This window comes from Delphinapterus leucas, chromosome 14 (genome assembly GCF_059928025.1).
Source record: "Delphinapterus leucas isolate spDelLeu-1000000601 "Yukka" chromosome 14, BTC_Dleu_Yukka2, whole genome shotgun sequence".
Classification (NCBI taxonomy): Eukaryota; Metazoa; Chordata; class Mammalia; order Artiodactyla; family Monodontidae; genus Delphinapterus; species Delphinapterus leucas.
In genome coordinates, this window is record NC_143142.1 from 25,483,316 (window position 1) to 25,509,360 (window position 26,045).

The 26,045-nt window shown below is 58.0% G+C and overlaps 1 protein-coding gene across 1 annotated transcript in view; it reads right to left on the reverse strand.

The window, feature by feature from the left end:
- The window catches only part of CABIN1 (calcineurin binding protein 1), a 98,109-nt gene that overhangs the window by 44,027 nt on the left and 28,037 nt on the right, over positions 1-26,045 (reverse strand). The window contains 10 exon segments of the mRNA XM_089894244.1: positions 1,091-1,422; positions 2,606-2,788; positions 13,324-13,502; positions 14,982-15,133; positions 18,012-18,272; positions 18,661-18,922; positions 20,973-21,118; positions 21,300-21,506; positions 22,221-22,382; positions 24,045-24,160. Coding sequence (XP_089750370.1) covers positions 1,091-1,422; positions 2,606-2,788; positions 13,324-13,502; positions 14,982-15,133; positions 18,012-18,272; positions 18,661-18,922; positions 20,973-21,118; positions 21,300-21,506; positions 22,221-22,382; positions 24,045-24,160 — 2,000 coding nt within the window.

Genomic DNA, 26,045 nt, shown 5'->3' on the forward strand with positions numbered 1-26,045 from the left:
GCGATGGGCGGCTGGGAAAGCCTCACGCCCTGCAGCTGAGACGGAGCCCCTGCTGAGGTCCCCCCACCAGGCCTGCCAACTGCTCTACCTGCTCTGCTCCATGAACACCAACCAAGTCACGTGAGCGCACCAGCCGGTCCCCACAGAACCCCATCCAGGACCTTCCCGTCACAACCAGCGCCAGGGTCCATCTCAGGTCAACTGCCCTCCCTAGTTCTTCAAACGTCCCACAGAGAAGCCATCCAGGGGCCAGCAGCTTCTGGCTGCTGAGCTCAGGTCAGCAGAGACCACAGCCTGACCCCCGAGGCCGCCCCACCAACCGCTCACCTGTCTGGGCACTGCCCTCCCCTCCCCTCCCCTCCAGCCGCCACAACCCCACTGGACCCGTGGCCACCCTAGGGGTCTCAGCATGAGGGTACCTTCCCAGAGTGCAGCAGCACCCCAGCCCGTGTGCACCCCACTGTCTTCCCTGTAGGGTTTGTCATGATGCGACTTGCTTTATCTGCTCATTTGCATATTTTTGATCTCCCCGCCCCAACGTAGCTCTGTGGGAGCTGTCTCCCAGTGCCTCGGGAGCAAGTGTGAGTGAAAGAAAGCAGACAGGCCCCACTCCCCCCACAAATGCTAAGCGCCAGCAGGAGAGGCCTGGCTGGGAAGCACCGGGAGCCCCTACATCATCTGCCCTCCAAGCTGGAGGAGGCTGCCAGCGACAAAGGCCGGCAGCTGCGTGGCGAGGTGAGCCCAGGGCAGGGTGATGGCCAGGAGGTCCGCGCAAGAGGCAGCCTGGGGGACCGGGGCGGGGTGGGGGGGGCGGGCTCTAAGGCCACGGGGGAGGGAGCCGCCAGTGAGGCCCTCACAGGGAGGAGCTGACAGCCTGTCGTCCCCCGTCCCTCACCCCAAAGCCAGAATCTGAGCATGTGGTCCTGCTGGGGGAGCAGCCCCATGCCTGCCCCTGTCACCTGTCACCTGGAAGGCTGGACACCTCCAGCCCGCCCGCCTCTTGGCCCTCCGCCCATCCCTCCCGCCACTGCCGCCAGAAACCTCTACCAGCTCCGATCCATCAACCCCTCTCCCTCAGCCTCGTGCTCACCCGGTGGGTCTTGCTGTAGGTGTAGAGGAAGGCCAGGCGGTAGAGGCTCTTGTAGTGCTGGGGGAAGCGGCTGAGGCACAGGCGGAGCGAGGCGATGCACTGCTCCGTGAGGAACTGGCGCTGCTCCTCTGCGCCGGCCGGCAGCCCCGGGGGGAAGGCAGCTGGCTCCCCCAGCGGGTCCCCTCTCTTCCTCCCATCCCATGGGGCAGACACAGAAGTTGGGGGCTTGGCAGGGGTGCCAGCAGAGGCCGGGGGGTCGGCAGCAGGCTTCTGGCTGCCTTGCTCTGTGGCCCGGAAGCCTTCCGTGCTCTCCGAGGACTCCTCGGCTTTTCCTGAATTGAGAACAAAGAAAAGAAAGTCACCTCGGCTTTAGGCCCTCTCCCCGTGGCAGTCCACCACCAGCGACAGGGGCACCTTGGTGAGTGATCAGCATAGCTGGGTCCACACTCTTGCTGGATGGGAGCTGGACCCAGGCGACTCAGGGGCAGGAGGCGTGGGCCCTCGCTGCCTCTGCCCCCCGAGCCCCCAGCTGAGGCCTCCGTGGCCTCCAGTCTGCTCCCTGATGAAACAGGATATCTCAGCTGGCACGCAGCTGAGAAGGGGGGTCCGAGCTGGGCTCAGGGTGCCCCTGTGGGTGGTGGCACGGGGCTGCCCGCCTCAAGGCCGTGCACGTAAATGGGGAAGCAGCCCGAAGAGGGCAGGCGTGGCCACCACCACCACCGAGGGCAGCACCCGCTCCACGCTCAGCGCCCCCAGCCCACCCGCCCCTCCAGCCCACCGGAGAGGCAGCGTGGGGTAGTGGATAAGGGTGCAGACTGACCCTCTCTGGACCTCAGGTTCTTCTCCAGTAAAAGGGAACAGCCAGTGCTTTTCCCTGGGGTGGCTGGGAGGCCTGGCTGCTGTTGTTGCTACTGTCCACCAAGTGGCTGTGTGCCCCGGCCCGGCCAGAGTGGGAAAGCTTTCAGAATCCACGGCCGGCTGACCAGCCACGGCCTCAGTGCAGTGCCAGGGCCGCCGGCCTGCCTGCAACCTCCCAGCAAGCCCGGGAGTGGGCTCTGCCCACTGACTTCCACAGTGGGGCCTGGGGGCCCCACAGAAGCTGGGCAGACTCCAGGGCCAGATCAGGGCCCGCCCCAAGAAAGGAAGGGTTCAGGCTAAAAAGAAAGCACATTTGTGACATATAGTACCCAAAGGCTTTTTGGCTCTCCCACACGGGGCCACAGTGGGGTCCTAACAACAAGAACAGTGTCACCAGCGCCCACCGCATACCAGGCACTTGCGCGCACCTGCCTGAGACACCGCGTTTGACCCCACAACCCAGGAGTGGGCCTGGGATCACTCCCATCCTACGTGGGAAACAGCGGGGCCCAGGGAAGTGAGTGGCTCAGCCAACCGAGGTCCCCGGGCATCAGCAGAGGCGTGAGGGCAGAGGCCAGGACCCACGTTGTCCAGCGCTGCCCAGGCTCCCAGGACACCCCAGCAGTACTGCCCACACGCTGAGTCAGGTCTCCGTACCTCTCTCCTCTGCGGCCCCCTGAAGGTCTTTCCCGGGCGGTCCTACTTGGGAACTGGGAGCGGGCGGCCTCTTCTCTGTGTAGGGCTTCTGGGAACCCTCTAGGGAGATGGCAGGCTCATTGAAGAGGTCCTGCGTCGAGCTGGAGTCCGAGAGCGCCACGGCCGTGCTCTCCTGGCTGCGCTCTGGGGAGAGAAGGACAGAGGCGGCAGCGTGAACCCTGGCACCTGGGGAACAGAGGGGCCTCCCACGGAGCCCCTCGGCCAGAGGCCTGGCCACTGCCCCGTGCACAGCCACTCTGACACTGCCTGGCCCACCTGTCCTGGAGGCCACCGAGCCGCTCACCAGAGGCACCAGTTTCCCGGGGTTTCCCCCAAGAGTGGTGTTCTGGTAAGTGTTTGACAATTGACTCTCAGGAGGGGAAAGCCTTCGTTTGTAGCATTTACTGATTTCTGTGGTGTAAATACTCCCACCATGGCCAATTTCGAGATACCAACGTGATGTATCTGAATGCAGAGTTGGGAAGAGATGCACAGTAGTGATTATACACCACCACACAGTATCCCTACCGCAACAGGCACACGTAACCGCGATGGGGAAGAACTCAGCCAACACTTTTACCCAGTCTCTGAAGGCCACGTGTGGTGGGTCTGCAGTGACAGTACAGATCACTGGGACTTGCAGACCCCAGGTTGAGGGTGCCCCCTGGGCTCCTCTCCACGGCCCCCCAGCTGCTCCTGAGGAAGATGGGGGCAGGGCAGGAGAGATTGGGGGACATCTTCCCAGGGTGCAGGCTGCTGTGGGAAGGGTGTGAAGCCCTGGCTGGACCTTTCTCCCCGACAGAGCAAGCCAAAGCCAACAGGGGAGGGGTAGCAAGCCCGGTGACAGCCCTGTCGCCTCCAGGGCACAGGTGAAGACCCACAGGAAACACCTGCAGGGAATCGCCCAGGGCCTGAACACTCCCACCAAGACACAGGGACCCGGCTGGCCAGGTCTGAGGCTGCACCCAGACAACAGAGGACCAGCCGAGCCCCAAGCCCGGGCTGGCAGGCACAGACTCACAGCCAAGCACTCTGCCACAGGAAGAGGGGCGAGGACATGGAGAGACCCACCTGAGGGGCACACAGAGGGCCTGAAGCAAGCAGGAGGTGGAAACAGACGCTGAGAAAACCTTCCAGCAAACCACTCCACCCTGAGCACAAGGCAGCATTGGGGGAACTGGAGGCTGGGGGTGGGGTGCACCAAGGGAACCACAGCAACAGCAAGACCCAACCCTGCTCAGCTTCCACCTCGTCAGCCTCACTTCCCCACCTGACGCCTGGGAGCTTAAGAGTGAAGCCCATTCCAGGCATGAATATCAGTTATTTCAACCTCTTCTGTCCTACACACGCTATCTCGAGTTCAATATAAAAAGTATAAGACACACACACACGCAAAAGCAGAAAAGAACATTGTCAAGAGACAAAAAGATCAACAGAACTGGGCTCAGAGGTGACCCTCCCCTCTCTTTTTTGTATTTACCTTCTCTAAACTATTACTAACTCTTGATGAAAGCGAAACCAGCAGCCATGCATCGTGGACTGGCAGCACATGTAAGAATGAAATGAACAAGAGCAGCAGCCTGAGAGAAGGGAGGTTCACGCTGCTGCACGTGAAGCAGGATCACGTCCTCCAAGCGCAGACTGTGATCACCGGAAGATGTATTTTCTTAACCCTAATGCAGGCACTACATTATTTTTAAAAGAGTTATAAATAAACCAATAGTAGAGATAAAAGGCAACCCATTAAAAAATAGCACTTAGTTTTTGTCTTGAACTTTGTGTTCTTGAAGGTGAAGCTCACTAGTCACGTGACCTTGAATAAGTAAGGCCCTTTCCCCACCTCTGAGTTGCAGCCACGTATCATCTCAGGGGAGCTGGTGCCATGGGGGCTTCTGGGGTCTGGCTCTCAACCCTTGCTCAGCTGCTGGAGAGCCTAGATGCCCAGTAGGCAGTGCCCTGGGGCCACCAGCAGGACAGCAGGAGCTGCTTAGCAGGCAAACTCACAACAGAATGGGAAACTGTTCTGGCAAAGTCGAGAGCCTGGACTCTGGGAGACCCTGGCCTCTGAGTCCAGGTCCTGTTCTGTCACTTACTGGGTCGGACAGCCTAGGCGGTTGCCATAATTTCTTTACACTTGTTTCCCGACGTGTAGAACTGTCATAATACATGTGCCCACTTCATGGGGCTGTTATGAGGATTAAAGTGCCTGATACACTGTGAATGTTCACGAAATGTCAGCTCAACTATCACCAGTATGACCTCAGAGAACCCGGGCCATCTCATCTCTAATGTCTCAGATGTGACACACAAGGGTTTAGTCCTAAAGGCCACACTGGACACAGGGCCTGTCGACAGGGTGCTGACCACTCCTTACACTGACCGGGCAGCACTGTCCCAGGTAGGCCGGGCAGCACACAGGACACCAAGAATCAGGCCTGTGTTTCCAACGGCAGCTCTGGGGCTCCACCTCTCTACCCACGTCTGACTGATGACCAGGGTTTGGGGACAGTGACCTTTCAGGCAGCTCCATAGCTGCCTCTGCATGTCCACTGCCCAGTAAGTGCAGGGCATCAGCATCTCACTTCGGGGGGGCAGGGACCTGCTCGGTGAGGGGCTCTCCCCTGACTGCAAGGCAGACCCCAAGCTCCATAAGCCCCAAATGGGGGTGATGGGCAGTGTGAAGGCATCGCTTCTCCAGGGCTGGAAGCCGACCCTCTGGGCTCCGGGAGCCCCAGACCTGCACTCCAATCCCAGAGCTGCCACTTGGGCTGCTCGAGGACTCCGTGTCATGGTCTTTAACACGTTTGTCACTGCTCACCCCTCCACCACCACCACCACTGCCCCCAACACACACACAGGATTCCCACAGGGGCCTGCTTGGTTCCTGGCACACTGGAGTGACGCCCACCAACCCACCGGGCCCTCAGCCCCACCTCCGGCCCTGACAAAGGACTCAGGCTCGTGGTTAAGTGGTCCTGGCAATCAGCCGATGGGCGCTCCCCTGCCAGCACCCAAGCAGCCGCAGGCGCCGCAGGGCTGGGCAGCACGGCCTGCAGCAGGCAGGCATCCAGGAGGCAGCACAGCAGGAGGACTGACTGAGAGCCGGCATGAGGCTAATGGGCCACGAACTCACAAGTTGTTGGGCTTTGGGCCTGAAGGAACTGCTCATTTGGTGGAACCCGTTGTGATCATCCTGGAAACCAAGGATCAGCTTAAACAAACGTTCGGATATTTCCTACCAATGCACTAATGTCTTGGCAGCGCTGCCCGGTGAGGGTGAGGGAGGGTGGTATGGGCAGGACGGCGGTACCCGCTCCCCGGGGAATGACAGGTAGAGGAGCCTCAGCTGAGCCTCCTTTAAAACTGCACCTGCAGCCACCACAGAGCAGGACACGTGTCAGCCAGGGAGCCAGCGGGGATGGGGCTGCGACCACGCTTCCCTGACCCCTCAGACACGTGGGTGAAAACCTAGGACGCTGACCCTGACAGGGCAGAGAGCAGCATCAGCTGGCACGACGCGTGTGGTCCCTCCCAGGGTGATCGCGGGCACTCACGGAGCCCTGAGGAAGGCCAGAGTTCAGCAGGAACATGTAAAGGGCCAGGAAGTCCCCAGGGGCCACCACATCACGCAGCACCCCCTGCAGCTTGGGGGAGGCAAGGGTCTGTGAAGCAAGAAGGTGGGGGATGCTCATGTCTGGGAAACAGAGGATAAGTGTGTCGCTGCAAAGACAGACACCAACGGGGACTCAGGAGGCCCGGGGCCAAGTATCTCCAATCCTCTCGGGTCTTGTGTGTCAGAGAGGGTCGGCACGAGACTGCTGAAAATGATCCTGATTTTAAATACTAAGAAGCAAGTGAGGCCCCACGTGGGGGCCTGTGGAGGGGCTGCACTGGGGCTTTCCGGGCCCCTGGTCCTAAGGCAGAGCCAGACTCAGCTGAAGAGCCGGCGACCCGCAGGGCTGGGCGGGAGGGCCTTCCCAGGAAAGGCACACAGGTGGGTGGACCCTGGGGACCACCCACCGCCCAAGCTCCCGACTTCCTTAGTGGGCTGCCTAGAGGCTGGCAGGAAAGAGAGCTGGCACCGGGGTGGAGGGCCGGCTACACAGGCAGCCCTACACTCCTTCCAGGGCGCTTTTTTAGAACCTGTCCACACAGAACCTGCTCACACTAATACATACGTGAGGCAGGGTTATAAATATGTCACTCTTACTGTTAATCACCCAAGAGGTTCACTTCCACTCCCCTGGGCCGCCGCAGCCCTTCCTCTGAACCTAAGAGAGACGTGCATCTGTCGACCTGCTTTCTCAGCCCCGGCAACCCCACCACCACCTCCGGGGGACCCACAGCCAGGGCAAGTGAACAGAGCTGGGGGCGCAGAGGGAAAGGGGCCCGGCCTGGTGACACAAGCCCCTGTCCCGCCGGGGCTTTATGTGGGTTTGACTCAGTTGACATCCCTTGAACATTCTCAGGATTTGCAGGCCAGCCTGAAAGAGCTCTTTGGTTACAAGACACACGTTCCCTGCTGTGTTTTCTCCATTTGCTCTGGCAGGAAGGCTAGAAACGGCCACAGCCAGCTAGTCCATTAGTTCGGCTATATGAAAGCTCAAGGAAAAAGATGCATGCTGGTGTGATCAAAACTGCAGCAACTCTGGCTGCTGAGCCCTGAAAACATCACCAATTTTCTGCCGACCAGAAAACAACTGGTTTCTAAGAACTGCAAACTTGGGTGGAATCAATATTTTGAGAAATCTTTCAACCGGGCAAAACCTGCCCCAGTCGGGCCCTGATGACCGCCAGGAAGGGACTTGTCCACCGGGAGTAGGGCTGGGGTGTGGGATGGGTGCCCTCCTGCAGGCCAAGGAGACTGGACAGACCTCCAAGAGAAGAGACACCAGAAACCCGCCCCACCCACCCCCAGAGAGGCAGCAGTGGAGCCAGGCCCCCAATGCTCAGAGTGGGGAGAAGGGACTTCCCTGGTGGCGCAGTGGTTAAGAATCCGCCTGCCAATGCAGGGGACATGGGCTCAATCCCTGCTCCGGAAAGCTCCCACACGCCACGGAGCAACTAAGCCCGTGAGCCACAACTACTGAAGCCCGTGCGCCCTAGGGCCCGCGTGCTGCAACTACGGAACCCATGTGCCGCAACTATTGAGGCCTGAGAGCCTAGAGCCCGTGCTCCGCAACAAGAGAAGCCACTGCAATGAGAAGCCCATGCACTGCCACAAAGAGTAGCCCCCGCTCGCCACAACTAGAGAAAGCCCACACGTAGCAACAAAGACCCAACACGGCCAAAATTAAATTAAAAAGAAAATTAAAAAAAAATTTTTAAAGAATGGGGAGGGGACTTCCCTGGTGGTGCAGTGGTTAAGAATCCGCCTGCCAATGCAAGGGACACGGGTTCAAGCCCTGCTCCGGGAAGATCCCACATGCCATGGAGCAACTAAGCTCCTGTGCCACAACTACTGAGCCTGTGCTCTAGAGCCCACGAGCCACAACTACTGAGCACACATGCCACAACTACTGAAGCCCGTGCGCCTAGAGCCCGTGCTCCGCAACGAGAAGCCACCGCAATGAGAAGCCCACGCACTGCAACGAAGAGTAGACCCCGCTTGCCACAACTAGAGAAAGCCCGTGCACAGCAATGAAGACCCAACTCAGCCAAATAAATAAATAAACAAACAAATAAATAAATAAAAAGAATGGGGAGAAGACCGGGCCTCATGGTGTGCCCCTTGCCCTGAGCCCTCACCATGCACCACCCTGCTCCCCGAGCCGGCAAGGCACTGACCAGGGAGGCCTCGGGCAGCCCGGTTTTCCTAAAGGCAGGCAGGTGGGCAGCTGCCTCTCGACCCTGATACCAGGGGAGGCAGAGCAGGTCAGGTGAGAGCAGCACCCCACAGCTACCTGGAGGGGTTCCCAGGAAGGCTCTTCCAACAGAGGATGACTGGGAACCTGCCTTTCTCAGAGCCAGAGAGAGAGGGAGACACTGCAACCACGCCACTCCCCTGTGGCCTTCGGGCCCTGCTGCTTCCCAAGCTCGCTCCCTCAAGGTCTCTCTTCCACCCACCCGGTCACCTCAGTGTCCAAATGCCACAGGACTCTCCAACCTCCGTGTCTTTGCTCCCATGGCCCCTCACCCAAAATGGCCCTGCAGCTCTCTCTGGAGGCCCACCTCCTCCAGGAAGTCCCCCCGATCCACCAAACCCCAGAGCCAGCTCATGGCACTCCCTCACGACACCAAGCACTGCCCCAGGGACACAGACCCAACTGAGATCTCATCTCAGCTCTCCCCACGGCACCCTCTCCTAGGCCCAGCACACAGCAGACGCTAACAGATGCCATGACCAGCTACGGCCCAAAGACGTTTTTAAAAGGTGAGAATGAGGGAGAAAAGGACAGAGAAGGTGATGGGCTCTGCCCTCTGCCAGCCTCCCTCCTTGGCCCGACACCAGTCCCACCTTGTGGGGACTCGCAGGACCACCTGGGCTCCATGAGGAGAAGGTCTATGTGCAGGACAAGCCCAGCGTAGGCTTGTCCCCTCGGCCAGGCCGAGGACACCACGGCTGCAGAGCGCACGGTGAGCATTTTTACACCCTTGTCCTTGTAAAGAACACCTTGTATCTTATAGTCTGTTGCCTTTGCTACCCTTTTAAGCAAAAAAGAATAAAGCAACGGAAACACAGACTGAGCTGCCTGCAGGACAGGCGGGCGGGCGGGCAGTGCGGGGCGGCCACTGCTGCATGTGCATCTGGCCAGAACGGGGATGATGGGCCGGGGCAGAAGCCAAGCACATCAAACACACACTCTCCAAACCACAGGACAGCAATACAGAGGTGCTCCCGGCCACCAGGAAGCAGGGAGCCGGACTGAGGGTCAGCATGCGGTCAGCTCGGTCCCTGAAGCGAGCTGTGACAGCACAAGCAGAGGACAGCCTGGAGAACAGTGGTCAGGGTTAGGGGCAGCACGGGCAATATTGGTGGAGGCAGCGTGGGCGAGTGGGCGAGGACGAGCACAGATGGGACATGACACAGACGGTGACGATGACGGCATGGCAGGCGAGGATGGATGGTCGTGAGGGAGCTTGACACAGGCACGCTGGGCTGCCCCAAAGACCCACACGGCCCACACCTACCCCTGGGGCTCAGGGCAGCCATGGTTCACGCTGTAAAGGGGGCCACACAGGCACCCTGCACCCACCCCCAGCCCCTGTGGCTCCCGCTTGCCTGACCCCGGCTTGCCCTCCCCTCCCCGACAGTGACCTCCAACACACCCCTCAGATCTTGGTTAAGCTTCCCCCTCAGGAAGGCTTCCCACCCACCAAGAGACCAGGACAGGTCTCTATGGGACCCTCCGCTGTTCACGGATTCACACCTGCTCCTGTACCAAGCACCCGCAGCAGGGCAGAGCCCAGGGCTGTGCCATGTACCTGGCACAGGGCCGCAGGATGGGCGGGGCCTTGGGCAGGCTGGAGAGCCCCACCCTGGGGCCCCCTTCGGCTCTGGCTCCGACATTCCAAAGTGATGTGGAGCACAACAGCCAGAGAGTGAGGGTCCTGGCCAGTCCAAGCCAGGGCCCAGGCTGTTCTATAAGGGTCCCGCTCCCTGGGCCCTGCCACCAGGGAACTTCCAATAGGGAGACGCACAGATCCAGTGCCTTCCAGGCTGTGGGGACCTCCCCAGTGTGGCCTCCCCACTGGCCCAGGGCGGGTTGGGGAGGACACTGAGACCCCAGGTGCCCTTGGCTCCACCCCAACTAGCCCCACAGCCTCCTGCCCTCAGCTCACTCCCTCCTGGGGGACAGGACACACGGCCAAGCCCGCCGGGCGACCGTGAGGATGGGTACCCGCTACCACTCCCAGGACCCAGCCTGGAGCCCCACGCGGATCGAGTACACACGGCTTCGTGGTGGGGCGCCCATGCACACACACGCACATATACGCACACACGTGCACACTGCACATCGCATGTGGGGAGGAGCACAGAGCTTGTTTGGGAACCTCATCACACTGCGGTCGAGCCTGTGTGAGCGGTGATCTCTGAAAGCCCCCTGAAGGTCCCAACATGCTCCAACGTGGAAGATTTCAGCGCTGCGGGCGAATCCCAAGACGGATGGAAGGGAGAGGTGAGGCAGGCAGAGCTGCCGGGAGCGGAGGTCCTGCTATCTCTGTCTCCATCCCTCTCAGCCCAACCAGGGCCCCTCAGGTCAGCCGTGGGCGCCTCCAGCCGCCCGAGGGCCAGTTCCAAGGACTTCTCCCCAGGGCCGCAGACGGGCTGCAGGAAGCTCCCCACCCTGGTGTGGGGGCCTCAAGCATGCAGGTGGGGCCGGTTCAGAGAGCACCCCGGGGCCTCCTATGCTAAGTAATTACTAAGACAATGAGTAACTGTCAAGCTCCCTACATAGGCCGTAGCCATCTTCCTAAATCTCTCCTCAATCTCTCTCCAGGTCAGAACTGAGCCCGGCTGGCTCCTGGTGGTGAAGCAGAGGCGTCCTCAAGTACAGTGCGGCAGTGCGGCCCTGAGGCTGGGTCTCCTCGCCACACCCCAGGGAGGGCCTGGCACTTGGCTGCCCGTCCAGCGGGTGGCAAGTTAGCCTGATGGACTCTGTGGTGCAGGGGACCAGGGCCCCTCGGGGGCCGACTTCAGAGGACGCCACCTGCCCCTCTTCTGAGGCCGTGCCACAGCTGGAGGGTCAGGGCACAAAGTCAGGGTGACTGATCCCACACCTGAGCTCCCCCGGCTGAGCAGTGGCGCCCGGGGCCCCTGCCAGCTCCGACGACAGGGGTGCCTGCGTCTAGGAGGCAGCTGTGACCCGCAGGCACCCTCGCTTAACACCCACGAGGAGAACGTCACCCCCGTCCCACGGGTGTGGAAGCTGTGGCTCAGAGAAGTGAAATCCTTGCCGAGGGCAGAGCTGGTGGAGGGGGCAAGGTGGCCCTGCCCTCTCATCTGCACCAGGGCTGGGGGCATGCGCCGTCCTCCTCGCCAGGCAGGGGCTCCACGCTGGCCCCCGATCTCCCGTATCAGGAGACCCCAGGCTAGTCATGGGAGGTAGGAGCTGAGGTGGCTGGTGCAGACAGACCCTGGAGGCTCCAGCACGTCCCCCGGCATCAGCAGCCTGCTGCTTCTGCCCTAGCCAGGGCCTTGCCCGGCAGCCAGCAAGGCTGCCCTAGGGCCACTCCAACGTTCCAAGACCACGGCTAGCTCAGGGCCCCAAACATCCTCGTGCTGTGGACGCCGCTTTCTCTCTGAGGTGAGGGCTGAGAGTTCTAACAGCACTGTAGATAGGCCTGGCCGGCGCAGGGCTTCCCGGCACAGCCAGCTGGGGCTGGCCACAGAGAGCCATGGGATCTCAGAGGCTCCATGTCATTAACAAGAATCACTTTGCATAAAAAGTTTTTACAACCATTCAAAAACGTACAACCACTGAAATAATATCTGAGCGTATTTGTGTGGCTCCCCCTACAAGCTTGCAGAACCAGGTGCCCAGGACATGTTACACCGGCACCTGTCCCCAGTGCTCTGCTCCCCATGGCTCCACACACACACAGGTGTGCCAGCGTGGGACACCCTGAGAGGCATTCCTCCCTCCTGAGACTGGCCTGGTGCTAATTCCTCCAGGACGTACCTGGCAGAATGGAATTCCCAAGCAAGGACTTATTTCCAGTGTTTTCTCAATATTCTCAAGAGTAAAAGGAGAGAACAGGGTTTAACTTGAGGTGAGTGAGACCTGGAAGGTCCCTGTTTCAGGAATGTCTGCGGTATCACAGCGGGAAGATCAGGCCAGCCAGCTCCCGGGTCCATGCTCCCTGCTCTGGGGTGGGCAGGGAGGTGATAGACACACAGCACACGCTCAGACCCGCAAGCGCTCAGACCACAGCCCCTCCACACACACCACAGGCCACCCTGAACCCTGGAGGGGACACCGCCAGCATCCTCTCCTCTTGGGTCACAAACCACACCCCGAGGAGTCTAGTCTGCCACCTTGCCCCCCTCCACCAGCTCTGCCCTGGCCCTGCTCCCAAGCCCTGCTCTCCAGGGGCTGTGCACTGGGTCCTGCCGAGCTGAGCGACGTGGGAGAGAGGGCCTGGGTGGCCTTCAGCACTGTCACTGCCCCCAGGGTTCCACTTAGTGGCCCCCAAGGCCCACTAGTTGGCCCGGTGCCGTGCAGGTGAGGGGAACATGAAGAGACTGAGCTGCGAGGCCGGCATGCAAGCCTCCGGTGTTAGTAAGGATGTGGGTGACCGACCACCACCTGCCCGTCCCACGTGGGGAGCCAGCTGACCCCACCACCAACCCGTCTGGATTCCCAGGGTGACAGACTCAGAGTCACGGCCCTCCCCAATCATCAGAAGGACGTGCCGTAATAACGTGGGGGCCACTCGGGGCTGCCTGCAGACGCCAGCGGCCTCCCAACCGCCCTTTCACGTCCCCAGCTCACAGGTAGGAAATGCAGGCTCGCAAAGGCCCCCAGGTGGGCGGGGGCAGGTGGTGACCCTGAGCATGTCTGGGGAGCACAGGATCACCGTGAGTCCATGAGGTTAATGAACAGCCGCAACATTGCCCGTGTCACCCCAGACCCGGCACCCCCCTCACCACAACAAAGCGGCTCATCACCCGAAGCACCCGCCCCCGTGATTGGCGTGCCGCCCTGGGCTGGCAGGAGGGAGAACAGGGACTGTACCGTCCGGCGTCGCCTGCTGGTGGGGTTTTTTACATTTGACGTAATCGTGGTCAATCGGAGTGGCTGTGTAAGGTGGGGATGTCAGACCTGGGCCAGAGGAGGAAGGGAGGGAGGCTCCGGGGCCCGGCAGTGTCCCAGCTGAAGAGTGGGAGTCCTCGTCCACCAGGCAGGCCTTCTCCCTGTGGACCAGAGGGTCGGGGCGCAGGTCAGAACCCCGTGGCCCACTGAAATGGGGCATGTGCCAGCCTGGATGGTGCCCTTCCCAGGGCAGGGGCCCCTGTTCCCAGCGCCTCTGGTGACACCCACCCCCTCTGGCATCCAGGGGCTGAAGGGGTGGCCCCACGGGCCCAGCCGGGAGCTGCCCACCCCTCACAGCTGCGCTTGCCGGCAGCTCACGTCTCACGCCCAGGAGACCCCTCCTCAGAAGCACCCGCCCAGCGCCCCTCCAGGCCACGTCAGCGCCCTTCGTGTGACACCCACGGCCTGACACAATTCATCCCAATCAGTGTGTGGCCAAACATCTGGATTTACTGTGCACTCACACGTGTACAAGGGTATATGCTACAACAATGTTGAGAAAAAAGTTAAAAACACCTGAAACGTGCAAGGAAATGGCTATAGAGAGCAGGGCGCACCCGTGCTCTGCAATAACACACACCCAGACAAGTGGGCACCATCTACAGAGTGGGTCCCAGACTCGCTGCTGGGAAAAAGCAAACTCTGCAACACCTCCAGGAGCTTGATTTTATAAAATAAAATAACCCCTATAACTGGACGTTTACATGGAAGTGTGTGCAAATGCACAGAACATGGGAAACTCAACCGTGAACAGATGCTAACTCTGGGGGTGAGAAAGGATTTGTCACGTTTTAGTCCATACATTTATACACTACCAGAATTTTCTATAACTAGTATGTATTTGTGTATTATGTGTATAAGTTTTAAGTTTAAAAAAAGTTACAATCACAAAAAGGCCATATCACTGTGCCTTGGGGGCCCTGTATGACTACAGTCTCTGGGCACACCGTGTCCACCTGGTGACCCACCGCACATGTGCCCACCTGTCCCATAGCTGACAGGCCCCGGGTGCAGGTCTCTCTAGCACTGGGCAGAGCCTGCACGGTGCCCAGCCAGGCAAGGGCCCAGGGATGAGGCAAGCTGAGCCAGAGCTCCAGGACGCGGATGCCGGGGTGACCCACAATCAAGGGGAGGCCCGGGGGTCTGGCCCAGGCCTGCCAAGGGAACCCCATCAGGGCCCCAGCGCCACGAGCTCTCTGGTGCCGCGAGAGGAGCCCCTGCCTCTCACACCCTCCCGACCTCTTGGGAGAAGGGGCAGCAGCTCTCAGAGGGCCCCACCCCAGGGAGAGGCCCTGGCAGAGGGTGCCAGGGTAGGAGGCTGCCGCGTGCAGCATCCACACAGGCAGAGCTGTGCCGGGAGGGGGAGTCAGCTCCTCCAGGGACCGTCCAAGGACGAGGAGGTGATGGGCACACACAAGCAGCCTCTCTTTCTCAGGTTCAACAGAAGGGCCTCGGCCCAGCCACTGGGAGCCTCGGGCCAGACCTGACTCTGCAGGCTCTGGGAGACTCAGCAGATCCCTCCCCACCCCAATGCCCACCGCCCAGCCGCCACCCAACCGCCGGGAGCACGTGCTACTCACTTTTCTGAGGCTTTGGGCGCGTTCTTCTCCTCGCCTCTGGCAAAGGGCCCTTCTGCAGCCTCCTTCATGAAGCTGACCAGTACCTCTGCACTGACCCCAGAGTCGGGCCTCCCCAGGAGCTTCAGGATGGATGCGTGGAGCCGGAAGTACACCTGGGACAAGGACGCGGGTGTGAGCAGCCCTCCCAGCTGCCGAGGTTCGCTGCCCCCCACCCCCACCCCACCAGCTGTTAATCCAGCACAGCCTCCCACCCAGCACCCACACCCCCTCCTGGTACCGCGGAGAGTGGACAGCTCCTGCACACACATCTCCCCCGCACCATGGGCTCCCTGAGGCCACAAGTAGCGGGACTTCTGTCTGTGTCCCCACCCCAGAGCCGCCCTGCGGACAGAGGCGGGCAGGCAGTGCTGCAGCAGTGAGGCCTGGGCCTTCCCTCCTTTCCTTTGTCCTCACCACACTCGTCCCTTCACAAGCGTGAGGCCAGCGGCCCAGGCCCCCAGCCAGGAGAGCCCAGGGCACTTTACTGTCCCCAGGAAGTGTCACACACCACAGGTGACCAGGCCTGACCTTCCCACCCAGGTGTGGGTGCCACTTGGCTCCCACGGACAGCACAGTGGGCGACACGAAGGCTGCTGTGGCCACAGGCCCCGATTAACCAGCTTCTCCTCACCCAGAGGCAGTTCTAGACAGACACCAGCCAGGACCCACCCAGGTGAGATGCCTGGTGGTCCAGCCCAGGCCACACTCTCAAGTGGGCACCCCGGACAGAGGAGCCCACACCCAGAGCCCCTCCACCTCCAGCCAACCCGTGGGCCCCAGAGAAACCGGCCCAGAAAGTCCATTTTTAGATGCGGGGCACTCATATGTGCCCAGGTGGCCAAACTCAGGGGAAAGCCAAGTGTTCCACTGGCAAAGGTCATCCAAGCAGCAGGTGAAGTACTTTGAATGAAGGCTCAACAACAGAGGGGAATTTTCACCAGGGCAAGGTTAAATTCTTAAAGACGAATGCCATTTTTTTTTTTTTTTTTTTTTGTGGTATGCGGGCCTCTCACTGTTGTGGCCTCTCCCGTTGCGGAACACAGGCTCCGGACGCGCAGGCTCAGCGGCCATGGCTCACGGGCCCAGCCGCTCCACGGCATGTGGGATCCTCCCAGACCGGGGCACGAACCTGTGTCCCCTACATCGGCAGGCGGACTCTCAACCACTGCGCCACCAGGGAAGCCCGGAATCCTATTTTTAAAGCAAGATAGACACATGGTCCAGCTGAGCACCTGCCCCCTGAGAGCCCGGGTGGTGTGCTGGGAGGTTGGCCTCAGCCCCTCATCCGGAAGGCCCTGGGCCCTGAAGGGCCAACATCCTGCCTGCTCACAGGTTCTATCAGACAGCAGCAGAGGCCAAAAGTCCAAGGAAGATACATGCAGGAAAAAAGAGAGCAGTCGTCCTCCTGAGAGTGAGAGAGTCCAGGCTGAGCGTGCTGACTGCCCTCCCTCAGCGGCCTCAGGGCACGCCAGCCACTCCTCTGGGCGGCAGGCTTCACATGCCCCAAGCGGAAGTCCCTCCAAGGACGGGCTCCTGACCCAAGTGCAAAGCATGAAAGAAATGCGATAGGGAAGGACATGGGGCCTGGGCTGTGTGGACAGCTACCAGGATGCTGCCGGGGAAGCACTAGACAGGAAGTTTCCTTCCACACTCCACAAGGAACCCCCAGAGGTGGCCCAACACTGCTATACACCACTCAGCATGGAGCACTTTAAAAAAGCGAACTCTTTAAAACGTGACTTTTTTGTTTGCTCACAAGGCTCACAGATCACCACAAGGCTCCAGGCACAGGCCATCGTTGATCTAATGTTACGTGACCTTGGGAAGGGCTCAGAGGAGTGCTCCCTGGGACACCCCTGGTGGCCTAGTGGTTAGGACTCAGCGCTTTCACCACTGTGGCCTGGGTTCAATCCCTGGTTGGGGAATTGAGATCGCAAGCCCCACAGCAAGGCCAAAAAAAAAAAGTGCTTCCTGATACACACACGAAGCCACGCCCAGCCTGCACCCTTCACAGAGGGAGTGGAGGAGAGGCCACACCCACGAAGAAGGGGCTGGGTGCTCAGCCGGGCGAAGGGGCAGGAGAACATGAAGAAAGCCCCAGCTCCTTCCACTACATCTAGTCCAATGAGAAAAACAAATTAAAAGATGGTAAGAAAATGTTACTGTGTGTCTACATGTTAATAGGAAACATGCCTAGAAAAACAAGGACAGGGCCAAAATGTCAACGTGGATTGTTGCGGATGAGGAGCTAGGGTCAGTGGGGACTTTAACTTTTCAGTTTAAACACTTCTGAATTATTTGATTATTACATTTTTCTTAACCATTAACATGCATTAATTTAATAAACGGAAAAAAAAAACCTAAATGCAAAAAAGGCATACGCAAGCAGATTTTGCCCCAAATTTCAAGCACCTTTCTGGGCGGGGGATCGGTGGGGGTGGACACGCAGCCTGAGAAAGGGTGACGCTGACAAGCCCAGGGCCTTGGGAAGCCTGGTGCACCCATGCCTGTGCTGCGTCCTCAGTGGCCCCCTCAAGGTACCACCATGGGCACCAACGAGAGCACTGAGCCACACACCTGGAACCACAGATTCAAATCCAGGCAGCGCACACGCGCTCTGCTCAGGAGGAGCAGCGCAAGACCCTGAACTGGGGGTCCAGAGGGCCGGTGGCTGCCCGGCTGAGTCCCACCAGGATAGGTACTTGGGGCACCCACTGCAGGCTGGGAGCTCTCCCATGCACCCGGGGACCAGGCTGCAGGCGCGAGTGCCCCGGAGCCAGGGATGCCGCGTGCTAATGCTCCCTCCCCCAGAAAGGATGGTGAGCACCCCTTAGAGAGAGAGAGGAAAGGCTGTTTTAATTGAACTGCACACAAAGAAGTTTCCAGTGGGTTGCAGGGAAGTCACTGGGACCGTGTGCCCCATCCCCAGGGAGACAGTGAGACTGGCCCGTCCCCTCCCCATGTCCCCGCCCGGGGCCAGCGCGGTGTCACCTCCAGGGCCTCCATGGCCAGCTCGGGGGGGTTGTGGTAGTGAATCTTCTTGGGGTAGCGGGCCGCCTCCTCGTGCAGGTAGTGGCCGGCTTGCCGGTAGTGCCGCAGGTACACGGTGGGCGGCTGCTGCTGCTTCTCAGCCACCTTGCCCAGCATGTAGTGGATGAGCCACTCCTCCTCATCCCCGTCACCCTCGCAGCGCGCTGCTGACGTGAAGCAGTGCCTGGCGGTCTCCAGCATGCTGTCTCGCCGCTCCTCCATCTGGAATGAGACCACGTGGTGTCCTACTGCCACACCTGCCACACTGACACACCATGTGGCTCCTTCACGTCCCTTTTCAAGGAGCCAAGGGAGCCCCTGCAGCACACAGACCTCGGGCCAGACACCCGGCACCCACACTAGGGGAACATTCCCCCACCAGGAGGGGGCTTCAAACTTCCGAGCACAGTGTCAAGAATTTTACAAGGACTCAACAAGCTCCTCTGAGGGAGCAGGGAAGAGACAACAGCTTCTCCACGGCCCTGAAACTGGTGGCTGACCAGCGCTCACAGGAGACTGGCCCTGGACTCACCCACCCCGGACCCGGTGTCCAGAGACCAGGGACCAAGCTGGCATGGACCCCAGGACAGCGGCCGCCCCTGCCCCTCACCTGCTGCACAAGCTCAGGGGGCAGCTCGGGCCTCCACTGCTTCAACTGGCGTGAGGCGAAGGAGTGCAGGGCATAGGACATGGTGCCGAACTCGATCCACAGGGACAGGTTGGAGCTGTCGATCTCCAGTGCCCGCCGGAAGCAGTTCAGCACAGGTGTGGCGTGCTTCCAGATGGGCCCGTCGCTCTTCAGCTCGTTGGAGTTCAGTTTGTCCTGAATGCGGCTGGCCCGGGCCAGGGCCATGCCCGCCCAGGAGTCAAACCTGTGGTCATGACACAGCCCGGCTCAACATACTGCTGCCCTCACTGCCCTGCAGACACGGTGCCCATGGGCACATGGGCCCCACCCCAGACTTCGTAACTCCACCACCGCGGGCATCCCTGAGCCAGGAAACATGGGCCCGCAGGCCCACCTCCAGAGAAGAGCACAGGGCACAAGTCACCCAGCCCCTCACGGCACTCAGGCACCGCCCTGAGAGGGTCGCCCCTGGCATAGCCAGACGCTGGCACCCTGCTGCCCTCTGCTCCCCTGCCTGGAGGACGTCCCCCCAGGATGGCTCTGAGTGGGAGGAAAGGGCCTGCTCCACAGGTGTAGCCTCATGACCTATAACCTCCCTGACCAACAGCACGGAGCAGCCCAGACTCCCGAGACCCCTGCCACCTAGCTTCTGCCGGCTCCTCACTCCCCACTGGGACCCTGCCCTCTCCAGCTCAGGCACCAGCAGCAAGATGGACAGCAAGGGGACCATGTGATGGATGAGACCCCATCATTCTGAGACCACCCCAGAGAAACTGCTGGTGAGAATGCAGGAGCCTCTCTGAGGCACCAAGACCATTTCTGGGCCCTTGAAAGAGTCTGGAATTCTCTAGCACAGAGAACAGAAAAGGCAGCAATCACATGGGCATGCTACCCTCCGCAGACTGACAAGTCTTCCACTACCAAGGCACAAACTTCAAAGCCGGCCCCTGGCATCCCTGGGCTGTGCAAGGTCAGGGGAACCTGGGCAGCTCACAAAGCTTCCGGGCATTTCCACTGCTCTCCAAGCGACCAGAGATAAGGGAGCAGGAGAGACCTGAGAGGACAGTGCAGGACCCCCCTCGAGAGGGGTCCTGAGCACCCCTTTCTCCAGGGGTGGGGCCTGGGAGAGAGCATGGTGGGAATGGTCAGGGACCTTCCACCTGGGCAGCTCTTTCCACACCACAGCAGATGCCTATGTGCCTGCATGAGACCAAAACAGAAACCACCATCTCCTGTTGCAAATACAAGCAAGCAGAACACAGACACATGGTCACAAAAACTTGAAACGCTCCTCTGGGTGCTGCCAGGAGCCAGGCTCCCCCTTCCCTCGAACGTGGGTGTTGTCACTGTCACTTTTCAGGCGTGGCAGCAGCAGGGAGTGGCCACTCAGCCAGCCTGAGTGCAGCTCTGATCCACCACCCCGGGCCACGCGACCCCAAGCCACGGCGACCCTGGGCCCCACGACCCCAGTCGGCAGCGACCACAGGGAGGACAGCCAGGGCCACCACCACACAGGCCCCTGCCTGGAGGAAACCACAGGCTGAGCAAGAGGGGCTGCGGGAGAGCCTTTCCCACAGCTGTGGGAGTCATGCACTGGCTTCTCCACCCAGACCCCAGCCCTCCTGCCCCAGCCAGGCGGGTCCTGCCTGATAAGGCAGAGCCCTCTGTTCCCGACAACTCCCAGGAGGGCTGCCTATGGAGGCCACTCTGGACCCTTCAGACACAGGTCACCAGCAGAGAGTGGTCCCCTTCTGACCCAGGCCCTCCTAGGCGCAGCAGCCATCAGAAAAGATTCCCTCTCAATCAAGCGAGTCAGACTTTATGAGCTTAGCAGGCCCTTCACGAGGATCAGGCGAATCAGTACGATTTAAGAAGAGGCCACCAGGGACCACTGGGAAGGAAGCATGAGCCTTACGTACGATGGGCTCTCCTGCCATCAACGCACTGCATCCCAGGAAGGAAGGAGCCCCCCCTCCCCTGCCCCCAAAGAAGGAAACAACCACAACGAAAGACACTGCAGTGGAGGAAGCAAGAGTCCACCCAGCCGACTCCCCAGGGCTGCGGGCCGGGACCAGAAGGACACAGTTGCCTGCTTTGACCCCGCCCCCACCCCAGGGACTGGGGAAGAAGGCTCTGCCCTTCCTTGCCTCTGCGGAGTGCCCACCTGCCCTCTCCTTCCTTCTTCCTGGCCTCCTTGCTGTGGGCAGGGGAACCCCAAACCGCCCCGGGAAGAGCTCTCCGAGATGAGTCCCCAGCCCTCCCGCAGCCGGCCTGCCCAGCACCCGGTGGCTGACCTATTGGGGCAGACGCAGATGTCGTGCATGTAGAACTTGATGGCCTTGGACTGCTCCTTGTTTTTGAAATGGTAATCAGCCAGGAGGTAGTAGAGCTCATTCACCACCGGAGGGGAGGGGTCGGCCCCTTCAGGGAGGCAGGGCACCTGGCAGGTGAGAGGGCAAGGGTGAGGGGACATGGAGCCAGGGACTCGGGTGTCACCAGGGTGCGACCAGGACCCCTCACTTCCCAGGGCCCTGCCAGCTGGCGCAGAGCCGGGGAGAGGCCAAGGCACGCAGGCGGAGGTGCTGGAGGAGACAGGACACGGCCGGCACACCAGCTCCTACCTCTGCAGAGGTGCCCTCGATGTAGGCGGAGACCTTGTCCAGGCTCAGGGCTGGCCGCTCTGTGCGGGGCACGATGGTGGCAATTCGCTTCAGGAGGTTGGCCAAGTCAGCGGACACGGTGCTGGTCTTATAGCTGTCAAACTCAGGAAGGGTCTTGGGCTTAAAGTACTCGAACATGAACAGGGCATCCTCCCATATCAGATCCACCTGAAAGAAGGCAGAGGCAGGCCATAGTGCGGTCCAGGTAGAGTGCATGGGGGAGAGTCCTTCTACAGAAACGCTCAGTGTCCAATGTAGACGAGGAGAGCCTCAAATGACTCCCACATACTTAAAACATCTGCTCGCCGACTGCAATCCCCAAACCCAAGTGTGTGACAAGCAGAAAAGTGAACTAGCACAAACCTGGTCTTTATAGAGACAAACACTGGAACCGAGGGCTCGCTCTGAGTCCACATGGCCATGACAGAGGGCAGGTCACCTAGTTGCCAAATACTGACCAAGCACTTGCTCTGGGCCAGGGCGCTCTCCATGTCACGGAGGTCACGGCGGAGACCCTGCCCAGAGTCGCGCGCACTTAGGGGATGGACTCCCTCAAAGAATAATTGACCGTGTTCAGGACCACTGAGGTAACACACCCACTAGCGGTCTGAAAACCAAACACCAAAAAAACGGAAACCCTCTAAGGAATTATCTGCATTAATCGAATTGGGGGAAAAAGATCTACTGAAATATTGCCATGCTGCATTTTTGAATAATTAGTCAACATTTATGAAACTAGTTCTTCCGAGGAAACCAAGAACTTTCTTTGGTGGGACTAGTCCACCTGATGCAGCAAATCCCACCCCCCAACCCGACCCCCCCCACCACCACCACAGCACCCACACCAGGGGAGCCCAGGCCCCGCCCCCAGGGGGCCCTCACCTGCTGAGCCGAGTGCTCCTCCAGGTACCTGGCCTTGCTCTTCTTGCTGGGGTAGCTGTACAGGCAGTAGAAGCACTGCTCCAAGGCTGTCTCCAGCTCCTCCTTGTATGGGTGAGTGTCCTCAGACGTGGATTCAGCAAGCTCCTTCTGGAGGATGCGCACCTAGGTGGTGGGCGGGCGGGAAGAGGCATCTGGGGGAGGGCCGGCAGCCGCCTGCACAGTGGGCCCATCAGCTCTGCTAACCTGAGGAGCCTGTCTGGGCCTGTGTCCTGGAACGGGCCTGCCACCCCCTTGGGAGCCATCTGGGCCCCGCTCTGCAGGGCGTGCTGAGGATTTGCCCAGCTTCCCTCCTTCCAGCACCGCAGGCAGTTTCTTGCAGTTTCTAGCTACACTTGTTCATTTAGACATTCATCTGCTCCCCAAATATCTACTGAGCACCGTCTTATGCTGGGCACATCGAGACACTGTCCCTGCCTTTGGGAAGCTCAGACTCCCGTGGAGGGGTGTGAATTAAAGAGTTATAATGTCAGACGATAAATCCCGTTAGGGCCGAGGGAACCTCTCTCTGGCAGACAGACATTAGTGACGATCTCAGAGGAGGTGAATGATAGTCAACTGGTGAATCTACAGAGGTCAGAGCAACGGCTACCATTATGATGCCCAACTATTAGCAAACATACATTCTTTTCAAGCATCCGCGGTATTTTTACCAAAACTAGACAAAAAGCAAGTCTCGACAAATACCAAGGACTAGGTATAATACAGACCACATGCTCCAAACATAATTCGATAAAATTAGAAATCAGTTACATAAAGATAGCAAATATCTCAGCCATAAAAAGGAACAAAATTGGGTCATTTGTTGAGACGTGGATGGATCTAGAGACTGCCATACAGAGTGAACTCAGAAAGAGAAAAACAAATATCGTATATTAACGCATATATGTGGAACCTAGAAAAATGGTACAGATGAACCGCTTTGCAGGGCAGAAACTGACACACAGATGTAGAGAACAAACGTATGGACACCAAGGGGGGAAAGCAGCAGGGGGATGGGGGTGGGGGTGTGATGAATTGGGCGATTGGGACTGACATGTATACACTGATGTGTATAAAATTGATGACTAATAAGAACCTGCTGTATAAAAAAATAAATAAAATAAAATTCAAAAATTCAGATAAAAGACCTTATCATAAAAAAATAAATAAATAAAAATAAAGATCGTAAATATCAAAACTTATGGCATGCAGCTAAAAATGTACTTGGGGAAAACTTATAATCTCCAACACATGTATTAGAAGGTGATCACTAAAATAAGCATTTACTTCAATAAGTTAGAAAAAACACGAAGCAAATCCAAAGAAAGTAAAAAATAAAATGTCAATTAGTGAACTAGAAAGCAAAGAAAAAATAGGTCAATAAGCCAATAACCGGTAGTTTGAAAAAACTAATTTCGATAAACCTCATAAAAGACTGGTTTTTCAAAAAAGGAAAAGGAAGCATAAATAAATGATTTTAGCAATGAAAAAGGGGGCATAACTAGAGGTACTACAGAGACTTTTAAAATCATCAGCAGATACCGTGAACAACTTTATGCTTCCATGGACACTATTCCAAAAACAGAATTGACCACGGAAGGAAAAATCTAAATGAACCTACTAAAATCACTAAAAAAAAGAGTCAATAGTTTAAATTTTACTCCAAGAGAGAAGCGGGGAGAGAGAGGGGGACAGAGAGAAAGAAAGCAAGAAAGCACGGGCACACACTCTAGACCCGGGGTGACAACGGCCAGAGAAGGGCAGACGCGCCCCCGCAGCACTTACGTAGAATCGCAGCAGGGCCCCTTCGGAGTTGCAACACCAGGCCCTCCGGCCCAGGTACTCATGGGCCGTGTTGAGCAGCATGAGGGAGGAAGGGAGCATGGGCAGATCGGCTGACACTGGGGAAAGACCAGGCGACACAAAGGGTCAGGGCCAGCACGGCTGGGAGCAGCGGGCCCCGCTCCTCTCTCTATACCAAGGGGCCGCAGAGCTCCCCCTCTTTCCTTTTTCATCTTTTTGTCTTTTAAAATCAGTAATGATGTGACTGGGTTTACTAAAGCAGTACATGCTTATCAAAAAACAATTCAGATCACACAGGACCATATACAGAAGCAGTGGTCCATCACCAAAGAGCAGCACTGCCCACCCCACCCCACCCCCCCGCCCCCAATAACCAGGGCTGACATTTGGTGAACATCACTGGAAGCATCTTTCTATGCATGTATGAGACATTTTGAAAGAGAGAAACAAGTCATTTATGACAATGGAACCCATACTACACATACCATTGCTTAACTTAAAAATTCTTATATTTAGGTCTGTTTAACTACTACAGAAGGAAAAAGAACTACCAAAACTCAGTTAAATGTTTGTTCATCACTAGAACTATGACTAGTTCCTTAAATATCCCTTGGTGTGTTTGAAACTCTGAGCCATAACCCATCATGGTCTTATAATTAACCTTTTTTAAGAGGATTAGGACAGAACACATTAGGATAGAAAGTACTAGAGAAAACAGAATCAAGATTCTTTCATGAAATTTGTTTTGTACTTTTTAAAAAAATTAATTTTGGCTGTGTTGGGTCTTTGTTGCTGCGTGCGTGCTTTCTCTAGTTGCGGTGAGCGGGGGCTACTCTTCATTGTGGTGTGCGGGATTCTCATTGCGGTGGCTTCTCTCGTTGCAGAGCACGGGCTCTGGGCTCAGTAGTTGTGGTGCACAGGCTTAGGTGCTCCACGGCATGTGGGATCTTCCCGGACCTGGGATCGAACCCGTGTCCCCTGCATTGGCAGGCAGATTCTTAACCACTGCGCCACCAGGGAAGTCCTTTCATTTCCATTTTCAACAGCATCAAATGGCTGTTACATCAGGTCAGTGATGGCTCTGTGGTAGCTTTTTCCTCGTCTCCCCCAGCTCCCAATCTGGTCGTACATACTGCTTCTAGTGCAGTAGGGTTATAACACGTACATTCTGTTCTGCAGCCATAATCAGCCAGACTGCTCTCTTTCGACTCCAGTTCTAAGTGGATCTGGTGCTCATCGCAAGCTCTTTCCTGTGGCTTTTCCATCCTAACTCATGTTCGTTTACTGACTTCATCCTCCAGCCATGCTTCTAAGAAGCACTCAAGGAGCTGGAATCCACTGTAATTACAAATGACTGGCTACATGCCTGGGCCCACACTTTCCTGCCCTGAGAACCCTGCAGACATGTGGACCTGACCCCAACTGCACTGAACACTGCCAGGGAGAAATCTGAAATGAGCCCTGTTCTTTGTCCCACTAAGATAAATTGCTTTTTCAGTTTAGAAACCTGACAAGTCTTTACCCCTAAAATAGATCCTTCACCAGGATGCATCTTGATGTAGACTGTTGCATATCAACTTTTCTCGGTATATACTTTGAACCTGCAGATTCAGTGTTTATTACAATTCAGAGAACTCTTCCTGTATTTGACATCAGATTCCTTGCTGCCATCAGGGGCTCCATTCACCCTCACACTGGACCATCTCTGTCTTCCACATCTACCACCTTCTCTCCAGTGCTGTTAGCTCTTAATCCGTCTCCCGCAGTTTCAGTCATGTTCACTCTGCTCCTCGCTGTTTTAGTTTATTAGTTTATAATGGTGAGATGTGGTTTGCAGCGTTTTCCCTTAGTTCTGCAGTTGTCCTTTTCATTTCATTCTGCTTATCGTCTTAGAAATTTTAACAAATGATTTTCTTGGGCCAATCACCCACAAGCCTCTGCCTCTGCTCCTTGCCGTATGCTTTCTTCCAGGCCTAGTTCACC